Raw genomic sequence first — 11506 nt, 5'->3', positions numbered from 1 at the left:
TACGAACTTTAGTGGACATTAAAACGAACCTTATTAATTATATAACGACTTAAAACATTGTTATATTAATTAATTAAAATCTGATTAACAAGTTTAATTCAAATCAGATTATTCCGCCGCGATTTTTAGTGACGATTGTATTCAACCCCCCCCCTTCTACAATCATTTCAGGACAAGGACAAGGACAACTGGAGCTACTTCTTATGGAATATCTACAACATTGTCAAGGAGTTTAGCAGGAAGGACTGGACAATAATATCAGACATGCAAAAGGTATGCTCTCCTTACTTGTCTTGTTTTTTAAAATTTTGAATTATTTTGAAATGTTTGTACAATGTGAAATGTGAAATGTGAATTATTTTTGGGGCATTGATCTTGCTTTGGAACATGTGTGGCCTTCAGCAAAGAGAAGATATTGTTGTAGGCACTTAAGTAGGAATTTCAAGAAACAATTCCCTGGCCCTCTGATGTACACTCTCTTTTGGAGGGCCTGTAATGCAACATCTCAGTTCACCTTCAGAATAACAATGGAGAGACTTAAAGAAGCTGGAGGTGATGCAGTGATCTGCCAACTTGGGTGACCTATGTACTTGGAGCAAACATAAGTTTGATCCAAATGTTTTTAATGACTCGAACACATCTAACATTTTGGAGAGATTTAATGCAACTCTGGGAGTAGACAGGAGTAGGCATGTGCTTACCTTACTTGAAGATAATTAATTTACTTTATTCTTGTTAATTGTAATTACATGCATAGTTTGTAATTTAGATGAATGTTTGCAGGCATAAGAAGAGTGTGCATGGTCAAGATTGCAACAAGGCTCCAAACTGCAATAATTTGGAATGATGATGGTATATGTCCAAAGATTGAAAAACTATTGAAAAGTATCAGCAAAGGCACCATCAGTTGCAAGGCTTACATGTCGAAGCATGGTGAATATGAAATTCATGAAGGTAAATCATAATTCCCCTTATCTTTGAATAGTAAATTATGTAGCTGTGGGGCATGGAAGCTCTCTGGAATTCCTTGTAGACATGCTGTCAGAGCTATGTTACATGCCAAGATAGATCCACATAAGATGGTTAGCTCTTGGTACTCAATCAGTACATACAAGCAAACTTACAGTGATACCATAAACCCTGTACCTGATAAGGAGAACTGGCCAGCATATGAGGGTCTCCTACTGATTATGCCACCAACAATGAGAAGGGGTGTGGGTAGGCCAAGTAGAAATGGAAGGAGGGAAGAAGGTGAAGACCAAAAAGGCTAGAGAAGTAAAACTATGATGTGCAAAAATTGTGGTTATTTTAGCCACAATGCAAGAACATGTAAAGGAGGTCCAACAGGGAAGGAGCTCAAGGCTGCTGAGCGATTGTTAGTGAGGAATCCTAGGGTGAGGGATCAGCCCAACAAAGGAAAGGAAACTGCTAAAGAAAGATCCAAAGAAGCCAAAGAAGCTGCTAAGGCATCTCAGCCGTCACCTGTTACTACTCAATCCCAGCAGGAGGATTAAAATCTTTAAAAACTGTTATATACTGTTATCATGCTTTTTGTCACCGAAACTTCATGTCTTTTTTGGCCCAGTCTGAGCTTGTTGCTCTGTTTTTGTATGTTTAACCGGGTTTCCTGATTTGTTGTGGTTTTGTAAACTATTTCAGTCTTGGTTTAAGCTATGTTGAATATTATCTGAACAGTTATTTGGTTTGCACTTTGTTCTTGAAGGAACTTGTGTTGTACAGTTAATATTGCAGGAAAGGGCGCCAAAATCAGTTGGTGTGCCTTTACAGGTGGCTACTAACTGATTGGATAACGTTTTGTCTAACAGAAGTGTATTGCCGGGAAAGTTTTATTACCATGAGGGCATTACTCGTAGAAGTCAAAAAAGTACGTGTACCAACGGGAAAAGCCAAATCTATGAGTGTACCATAAAGAATTTCCCTTGTTTTAATTGTCGAATTCTTTCATCAATAACATTTGCGTGCTTTCTCCGGCGCTGCATCATGAAAGTTATGCTAAGTCATCGAAGAAACAATACAAAAGATTTATGTTTATACTCCCTCTGTCCCAATGAATTCTTTACATTGGGATTGAGCGTGAAGGTTAAGAAAAATGTATAAACATAAATCTTTTTATCGTTTTTTGAAGCATAACCTTTCTGATGCGGCGCCAGAGAAAGCACGTGAATGTTATTGATGAAAGGATACGACAATTAAAACAATGACGAAGTAAATAATCGGACGTAAAGATCTGTAACAATGATGATTCACGGAAAACCTTCATAGTGTGATGATTGTATAAATTGGTGACTAAGGTCAAAGAAATTGTATTAGATTGAGATTTGAAAGTAATAGGAAAGAGAAAAAAAGTGAAGAAAGTGATAGAAATCATCTATATTTAATGGTTAGATTTGAAAATTAAATGAAGTCGTAGGCATGATTGAGTTTTATATTACTCCCTCTAGTCCATTATATAGAGCGTTTGACATTTTACACGAATCTTTAGGAGGTTTGACTACATATTTAAAATAAGTATTTTTTAAATTTTCTTTTTTTGAATAAAATTATAAGAATATTAATATTTATTATATAGTCAAAGCACCTAAAGTTACGTGTAAAAAGTCAAACGACTTATATAATGGAACAGAGGGAGTATAAAACTTTATTATTTTCGGAAAGTTTTGTAATGTAAAGAAATGAATGGAACGTCTAGAAAAAGAAACCGTAAAGAATCGAGTGAGACGGTGGGAGTATTATTTAAATCTTGTACTCTCTCCGTCCCTTTTTAGTTGCATATTTGGTTTTGTGCCGGTCATATTGACCAAAGTTTGACTGAAATTTATTGATATTTTATTAATTGATAACAAAATATATCACTAAAAATAACTTTTAATATACTTTAAGATATAATTTTCAGTTTTTTAAAATAATTAAAGAATGACTTATAATCTTTGGTAAAAGATTAATCAATTTGACTAATAAAAATAAAGATATGACAATTAAAAAAGAACGGGGAGTATTAATCACAAACCAAGGGCGTCCGAAACATGCCCATAATAAACAAATTAATAGAGTTTCTAGAACTGAATAGCTTCCTTGTCAACCTAGTTTTCGAAAACCATGATTTTCGATATATAATAGGGTAAATATATAGGCACGAGGGCTTGTGACTTGTGTGATGATCTCCATACGCATTCAAATACATTCATTCTGTCAAAGCGTTGAAGTTTGACCACACGTATCAAATTCATGCCGCGTAGATAACCAATCTCACCAATCACCACGACATGTATAAACTATAAAACCCAGGCTTCAAAGTTGTACATGCATTGACATTTGATCCTCCACAGCAACTCCCATCTTCAGATCATATCTTTATTCCAACATATAAAAATAAAATTCTTGTAAAAAGAGAGAAAGATGGAAAGGAACAACTCGTACGGGAACACATGGGCGGATCAGTGGGAGTCGAACCCAGATGATCGAAGCCATTATACAAGTCTACAAGACAATAACAAGAGCGCAGGTAGCAGCAAATACGGCAAAAAACTCGAACAAGGGCTTGGAAAGACTAAGGCTGTGGCTTCTGTTGGTGTCAAGAAAGTTAAACAAGGCTCCTCTCTCACTTTTCAGTGGATCAAGAACAAGTATACCAAGACTACCCAGAAACACTAATTATTGTAGGATTCTGTTCCTTGACAACCTCGTGTTAGATAAGGGTTATCTAACACACTGTACGGGGGTCGTTAGATCTATATTTCAAAAGCCCAGATCCAATCTGAGATTTTAATGTATCCGCTATAAAAAACCGCGGATAGGGAAAACTCCCTTCCACGGTAAATAACCGCGGATAGGGAGTTTTCCCTTCGGCGGAAAATAACCACGAATACATTAAAAACCCAAAATTGGATCTGAGCCCTTGAAATATAAATCCAACGGCCCCCGTACAGTGTGTTAGATAACTCTTATTTAACACGCGGTTGTTGTGGAACAGGACCCATTACTGTAATCTTTTTTATCATTTTTCCATGCCTATGAGGATTTTTGGATGAAGCATCTGGGTTTTATGCAGCTTTGCTTTATGTTCACGTACGGGCTATAGTCTTTATGTCATGTAAAGAATTGTTCATTTCGTTTTGGGAAATTTCATTCTTAAATTTTCCGGCAGCTGTTATAATATATACTCTCTCTTGTTTTTTGACATTTTTATTTTTGACACACACCTTTATCAGATAGTAAAAAATTATTGTTTTTAATGATTTTTTTTGTAAATAAAAATTTTGGTTATGTATTTTTATTGAGTAAGAAAAATTTAGAAAATAATATGTTTAACTAGCTGGTCAAAGCACTTAAAAGGATGTGTAAAGTCAAAATGTCAAATTAGAATAAACAGAGGGAGTAAAAAGGGCATACTAAAATTTACTTTCTCCTTAGAATTTAGTTTTATACATATTTTTAATTGCTCGACACAAATTTTAATGTTATAATAAAATATAGTTCTGTAACGTGTTTTTAGAATTTTTTTTCTGAATAAAAATTTGAATCTTAAATTTTTACTATAAAAACTTAAAAAAATTACTGAACGATACTCTAAAAATATTAAAATGTGGGGCGCACTGTTGTTCTGGTCCTCCGTATACACTATTACGAGCCTGAGGGTGTATGACAGTATATCGTGTCAAAAAAGTTATAGTTAGAATGATATGCATATGCAGACGTCATCGCTTACTAACGCAAGACGGCGAGTATAAAACTACTTTCCGGGTCGGTACACCTTTTGACCAACAAAGCTTGTTTTACTTCCTGCTACTCCCTCCGTCCCACCCATTTCTTTACACTTTCCTTTTTGGGTGTCCTACCCAATTTTTTACATTTCACAACTTACTAAAAATAGTCAATGGGTCCCACCACTTCTCCAATTTTCCTTTCTTTTCACACTATTTTTACTCTACTATCTTCTTTTTATACATTAAAAATCAACGGATTCCACCACTTTACCCACTTTTCTTCTTCTTTTCCACTATTTTATACATATTTCTTAACCTCCGTGCCCAACCCATTCGATAAGAAATGGGTGGGACGGAGGGAGTATTATCTAGAGATCCAATTTACAAATTTGGGATTTAACTAATTACAAATTAGGGATTTAACTAACATAAACAAAAATCCAAGTATTATAGTTTTCGATATCAAAAATATAAAATTATATATATATATAGAGTGTCTTAATCAACTACAAACTTACTTATTCTACGAACTAAAATCCAGCTCAAATCTATTATATATATAATGCTGCAACAAGAAGATTGGTTGAGCCATTTTAATCCATGTCATCGCCACATCAGCTTGGTGTAAGATATTTTAATCCAATCATATAGCCACGTCAGTCATAGACATTAGGCATAGAATCTTTTGATCTCCCGGTTTCCAAAACCTCTGCCTCTTCAATTTCCTGTTATATCCCGACTCCTGCTACATGTTTCCTCTTATCTCATCACTCCTGCCAAGTGATGAATAAATTCTTGCTGGCCGCATTTTATTTGTTCTGGTTTTAGCGAATAATCGACATGTTCTTTGACAATCAGCAAAAAAGCGTGCCTTCAATGTGTTCGCATAAATGATTGAGTGCCTTCTATGTATCGGATGTCTTGCGGAGCTAATAAAATCAATCACACTGGTGAGTTTAGAGTTATGGCTGGCATTTTAATTCTATTTTCTTTTAGATTATGTTCATGTTGGAAATGATCGGATGTTTGAATGGTTGCGGACTTGCAGCGGACAAGTAGAGGTGGTTCTCTACATATGGGTATTACTAAGTAGAGGTTCCATTTCAACAGATTAACAATGATTTTATCGCTACTCAATTCTAGCAAGCATTCAGAACCAAAATTATCCCTAATTTGGAAATAGCATTTTTTTGGTGGATGTTTATCATCATGCAAATTCATTGATTAGTCTTTCAGGAATAACAAACATGTCACAAAAAGGTTTATGGATTCGAGCAATCTAGGTATGGTGGCATTACATCCTCTCTCACATGAATTTACATCTCAGCAGACAACACACTCTTATTGGTAAATCTCCAATGATTAAGACATTCTTAAACTTGGTTTCATGACATAGGATCACACAATATTTTTCAAAAAGTTTTAACCGAGCGTATGTGGTCAGTAATGATATCTCCCCCTAATTACTGTGTTTTTATGCCCAGACAAAGCTCGAGCCTTTCCACCTTTAATCACTTGTGAGTGGTTTGATATCAGATGGTGTTCTTGCATAAGACATCCAGGAAGTATCATCATTTCGACATCCGCGAGGTTTCTATTTTTCTACTTCTTCAGAGTTCTTTGAAATTTGTTTTCCTATTTTGTGTAGGAAGCCTGACAGAAAGTGCCTTTTAAATCTTTTTAATATCCTTTCCCCTTTCTCAACTAAAATTAAGGAATCTATTTCGGTGCCAAAATTTTGGATTAGGTTGTTTTTATGGTTAATTAGACAAACTTTAACTATAATTTATATCTTGGTGTTTTAGAATATTAAACCTTAGAGTAGAATACATATACTTTCTAATAATATGAATTTTATAATATTTTTCGATCCTACAATATATATGCAAAGTTTGGTCAAAATTTGGTCAATTTGACCATAAAAAATTAAACAAGCTGAAAAATTTGGGACACGGGGAGTATATTTAATAATTTCAATAAAAAGGTACATGTCATTTCTTATTTTATACAGGATGAGTAGAGGTTGCAAAGCCGAAGCTAATCACATAATTAGCGTATCTAATTTAGTTTTTCAGTCGATGAAACTTATCCTCATAATTTAGTTATATCAGATAAATAACACACCATTCAACACTTTTGCAGGGCTGTGCTGGGAAGTGTGAGTGATTACTGTGCTCATCGTGCTCATTGCATGGTGACAATCGTCAAGAAGCCTAAAAACAAGTACTAAGGTTCCTTGATCGAGGGCTATGATTCTTTAACCATACCCACTTCTATTGTGTACTCTCCTCATTTTAAGCCCCCAAAATTAGAGCCTATTTCAGGTGATTCTTAATGTGTATATAATGCTGCAACATGGGGGTTTGTTGAGCCATTTTATTCCATTTCACAATGCCATGTCAGAGCCTTGTCCGCAATTTAATCCACCTCAGCAACAGCCGCTTCAGGCTTCCTACCCTTTATTGCAACCGATTATAACTTGTTTTGATGCCCGACTGTCCCTATCCTCCGCACAGCTCTCAGTTCTGTTTTATAGTTCTCATATGAGTACTTGATGTCGCAGATAAGTCATATGAGGTATGGATGCTACAAATTCTGTTCATCCCTTGAAAGGTCCACCACGAAATACAAGCTGCAGTAGGATCTATGTCTCCAGCTTGGAGGGTCAGGATTTTAGAGCAAGTAAATGTGTAGTGGCAGGACTTTTATGATGGAAAGTTGAAGGCTAATGATTTCACTTTAGATTACTTTTTCTATGCTTTATAATATGGTTTCTTTTTATAAATGTGTCAGAAGTCTGTAGTTACTACATATTCAACAGGAAGGTTCTATGCAGGCTTCCAACTATCATTAGTCCTCTATCTCTACATATTTCTGTATAGTTTAGATGACCACAGTGACAATCATTTGTATATACATGAAAAATTGTAAATTTTAAACTGCATTAATTTTTTGTTCATATACTGTTATAGGAAATAATCATATAAAAGACGTGCTTGTTAAACATATGGGAATCTCTGACAAGGATATAGTTACACTGTCTGCCCACTGGTAGATGCTGCTACGTACTATCTTTCTTTCTTCTCACTGTAATTCTTCTTTTGCAATTTATAAATGCAGAATGCTTAATATCTTTTCCTACCTTATTTCCAGGGAAGGGCTCACAAGGAGCGCTCTAGGTTTGAGGGACCCTAGACCATCAATCCTCTTTAAATTTGCTAGAGATCAGCGTGGCAAGTATAGCGTAGGTAAGGAGGCTGAAATTTTTTATAACTCCACTATCATTTGGGATGAGTTTGTCTGGGGAGGTGCGTGGATGTATTATGCTACAGGAAATAATTCTTACCTCTCCCTTTCTACTAATATTAAAATGACCACACATGCTGGTGCTTTTTGGGGAGGCCAAGATTATGGTGTACTTAGTTGGGATAACAAGCTTGCGGGAGCTTAGGTAAGTTTTGTTAGTCTCGGTATTTTGGTTTGAGATTTCCTCTTGCTGCATAATTGACAAGTTCATTGTGTGTACTACTACATTGTTGATGTTCTGCTATTTGGAGTAGTGATTGATATTTAATGTTAGGTTCCTAAGCTCAACGGCTAATCTTATTAGATTTTCTTACCCTATACAGGCATTTAAATCTTAAAAGAAGAATTAAAATCTACTAATCATTTTTTGATTTCTGAGCACTGTTACTACTAATAAAATGCATCACATTTCTCTACATTCTTTCTTAAGCTTGTTAGTTTGCTTATATATATTAAAGCTGTACACAGTGCATTTAAGTTGAAGGACTTATGATCCTCAGTACAGTGTTATGAACTACTTGTTTTGTATCATACACTGATCATTATAACATGAGGTTGTGTGTCATTCAGGTTCCAGCAGATTTATGTGACTACTTACTTAGAAATTTAGTTTTGTAGATGCTACGTACATTAGAATTCCTGAGGAGATAATTAGATGATATGTATAAAATGGATAGAATTATCTCTTCACATTAAAGTTGTTATAGTGCAGAACAGGTAAAGTGTCGAAACTTATCTGCATAACTTCTCAGATATGCCGTTTTGCACATTTAAGATGATTCTTTCGCAAATACCATTTTAAAGAAACTACTGATCTGATGCCTCAGCCTCTTCAATATCTTGTCAATGCTGCATTTTTGGCTACATTATTTAGTGACTATATGGATGCTGCGGATACACCTGGATGGTCCTGGGGACCAAATCTCTACTCAATGATATTCTCCGTTCATTTGCTCAGACCCAGGTATGTTAGACTTTCTGTGATTCTATCCAACTTTAGTTATAGAGCAATGCTTCTTTGCTTTTAGTATGATGGATCTCACCGTAGTTTATTAACTTTTCAGGACAATGTCATTGCTTAGTGATGCCAGTTGTTTATCTGTCTGCTCAAAATGTGGTGCAACAAAAAGCCACAGAAACTCCTACCAAGAGGTTGATCAATTGATTTTCACAATAATGATGCTAAAAGTAATTTAATGGATCTGCAGACTCTTCGCGTCGAGAAAATGACACATTCAAAAAGCGCTCTGACTACGTACAGGTACCAGCCTTCCAGTTAGTGCTGGCTACCTTGGTGATGATATAGTGGAAGAACCAAAAAAAACCTTGACGGAATGTTATTATGATTTTGTGTTTGATTCTCAATAATTTCTATGTAATTTATGATATTTATTCAAGAATTTCAATAACACTTTTCCTTTAGAGAGAGTAATAGTTGATCTAATCTATGTCTCTAGCAGAATATCGGTGGTCTTCTTTTCCTTATGATGTTGGAATGTCCAAAAACGTATGATATTGGATTCATCTTAAATATTATCGTTTCTTTCTATATATTTCTTTTTGAAAGTGAACGTGTAGGATATAATGTTCTCTCCTATCTCTGCAGACACAGAAAGCATTCCTCAATTTATTTTTATGTGTTTCTATAGAAGCTTGTGATAGGTTACAGCTAAGGCTGTCCTTGCCATGCATCTAAGAATACAAAAGTTACAAAAAAATCAATATATATTTTTGAACTTGGTACAACACAACATATAAGAATACAAAAATTGCAAAAACATCTATATTCTTGAACTTGGTAAATTAGAGCATGCCCGTGCCTCGCACGGGCTACAAAACTAGTTTCACTAAATCCTACAACAGAAATCACTAGGGGGCGTTTGACTGGGTTTAAAAGAAGTGACTTATAGCTTAAAGTAAAGAATTGGATTATAAGAGAAAAGTTGGTTTGAACTTATAAGTTATTAAAAGTGTTTGGATACCCATGACTTATTTTGTTATAATAAGCTTCAAACTCAAAAAAAGCTAGGTTTACTAGCTTTTTTTGGGCTTTTAAGCCTCATTTTAAACCCTTCTTTTAACTTGCCAAACGGTACATAGATAAGTTGAAATCACTTCTCTTCCAAATAAGCCAAAAGCTTGGTTTGCCAAACACCCACTAATCTATATCTCCCTCTCCACCTCCGCCTTCACCACCACGTCTGTCACCGCCTTCACCTCGACCTCAACCACCTTCACTTCTACCGCCGCATGTCATCGCAATCCCCAGCTCCGCCATCTCAACCTCCACCTTTGCCATGTCTCCATCATCTCAAACCCACATTTACCATACATTCACCTCCTACGTCTCAACCTACACTAAAATATTTTTCAATTTTTTACGATGATCCAACCGTCCGGATGTCAAGGTCTATATGTTTTAGTGATATCACAGAAATTTCATAAAAAAAATAATTTTAATTGGATTGAGATTTTTACAATGAACTAGTGGTTTGACTTGTACTAGTAACTATAGTGTTATCATGTATTGATGTTTCTATTTTTTAATAAATATTTCTTGATGATCGACCGTATAGATGTCAAATCCTATATGTTTTAGTGATATCACAGAAATTTCAGAAAAAAATAATTTTATTAGGATTGAGATTTTAACAGTCAACTAATGGACCAATACAATACTTATTGGTCCGATATGTCGAGCCAAAGTAACTTATTAGGATTTATGGGTGATAGACTATAGTCAACTTAACATTTTTATGTACTTAGATTTTTCTAAGTAGAACATACTGTTACAGCCAAAGTATGTCTTTGTAATGTTTTTCATAAGTGTCAATATAATACAAGTATGCTTGGAAGAACAATTGTATTGTTCATGCCCCAAGATGCACATCGAAATGACAACAAGGATGAAGGACTGCTCTGTTAGATGGTTGACATAAGTACTACATAAGACCGATAGTTGCAGGTCACGACAGATAGTTTGTATCTGACAGCAATATTGGCTACAACTCCGTAGACAGCAAGTTTCCGCATGCATGACAGTAGGACTTGGCGATCCTAACAGAAGCGTACTCAAGAAGCCACTATCATCTCAATCATTGGTTGACAACAAGTTCTGGTGTCTCTATGTCTTTATCATCGGAGATACGGGATTGGATTTGATTCTCCATCACGTCAACCCTGTGGCAGATAAAGATGTTCAAGGTTCAGGGATGCTGCAGAAAGCTGTTTTTCTAGCACACCTGTAAAGTGTACAACAGAAACTCAAGGATGCACAAAAGTCGTTGATAGCCTCCTGAAAGGTGTCAAGTCACCATCCACTGGGATTTGCAAAGCTCAAAATAGAATGTTCCTAGGTTTCCTTTCATACAATGTAATATCTGTTTGATTAGCATTTTAAGAAAGTCATATGGGCTGCAATCTACAAGTAGCCGCAAAAGCAAAATCTACTTGTAGACTTACAGATGCCGTGATGA

General features: G+C 35.4%; 3 protein-coding genes across 15 annotated transcripts; all 3 read left to right on the top strand.

Moving 5' to 3' along the window:
- The first annotated feature begins 527 nt into the window (after nt 1-527).
- Nucleotides 528-1271, top strand: LOC135152170 (uncharacterized). The gene is made up of 2 exons (XM_064092003.1): nt 528-577; nt 998-1271. The coding sequence occupies exons 1-2, from the start codon at nt 528-530 to the stop codon at nt 1269-1271; spliced, it is 324 nt and encodes a 107-aa protein (XP_063948073.1).
- Nucleotides 1272-3310: 2039 nt separating this feature from the next.
- On the top strand, nt 3311-4200 carry LOC135151945 (uncharacterized). The gene has a single exon (XM_064091131.1). It carries the CDS (start codon nt 3418-3420, stop codon nt 3670-3672), a length of 255 nt encoding a protein of 84 aa, XP_063947201.1. The 5' UTR covers nt 3311-3417; the 3' UTR covers nt 3673-4200.
- Nucleotides 4201-5350: 1150 nt separating this feature from the next.
- Nucleotides 5351-9566, top strand: LOC108192733 (uncharacterized). Of its 13 annotated transcripts, XR_010290858.1 has the most exons (8): nt 5368-5674; nt 5953-6071; nt 6209-6314; nt 6867-7301; nt 7697-7775; nt 7878-8175; nt 8738-8994; nt 9095-9566. XR_010290858.1 is itself a non-coding variant. In XM_064091007.1 (7 exons), the coding sequence occupies exons 5-7, from the start codon at nt 8105-8107 to the stop codon at nt 9225-9227; spliced, it is 294 nt and encodes a 97-aa protein (XP_063947077.1). In that variant the 5' UTR covers nt 5384-5674; nt 5953-6071; nt 6209-6314; nt 6867-7406; nt 7878-8104; the 3' UTR covers nt 9228-9566. The 13 variants fall into 13 exon arrangements, 3 of the variants coding, with proteins under 3 accessions (XP_063947077.1, XP_063947075.1, XP_063947076.1); XR_010290859.1 differs by having other exon boundaries at nt 5351-5674; nt 5961-6071; nt 6867-7775; XR_010290854.1 differs by having other exon boundaries at nt 5354-5674; nt 6867-7775; nt 8743-8994.
- The last annotated feature ends 1940 nt before the right edge of the window (nt 9567-11506 follow it).

Source organism: Daucus carota, chromosome 4 (assembly GCF_001625215.2).
Source record: "Daucus carota subsp. sativus chromosome 4, DH1 v3.0, whole genome shotgun sequence".
NCBI classification, from domain to species: domain Eukaryota; kingdom Viridiplantae; phylum Streptophyta; class Magnoliopsida; order Apiales; family Apiaceae; genus Daucus; species Daucus carota.
The sequence above is the reverse complement of the archived record's forward strand: the minus strand, read 5'-3'. Positions and strand labels throughout refer to the sequence as shown.

Bases quoted from the DNA above. Each gene is read 5' to 3' on its own strand.
- LOC135152170 (XM_064092003.1), top strand. From the start codon at position 528: ATGGAGAGACTTAAAGAAGCTGGAGGTGATGCAGTGATCTGCCAACTT. The intron at 578-997 runs GTGACCTATGTA...TAAATTATGTAG, and splicing joins GCAGTGATCTGCCAACTTGG to CTGTGGGGCATGGAAGCTCT.
- LOC135151945 (XM_064091131.1), top strand. From the start codon at position 3,418: ATGGAAAGGAACAACTCGTACGGGAACACATGGGCGGATCAGTGGGAG.
- LOC108192733 (XM_064091007.1), top strand. From the start codon at position 8,105: ATGCTGGTGCTTTTTGGGGAGGCCAAGATTATGGTGTACTTAGTTGGG. The intron at 8,176-8,904 runs GTAAGTTTTGTT...TACATTATTTAG, and splicing joins ACAAGCTTGCGGGAGCTTAG to TGACTATATGGATGCTGCGG. The intron at 8,995-9,094 runs GTATGTTAGACT...TTAACTTTTCAG, and splicing joins GTTCATTTGCTCAGACCCAG to GACAATGTCATTGCTTAGTG.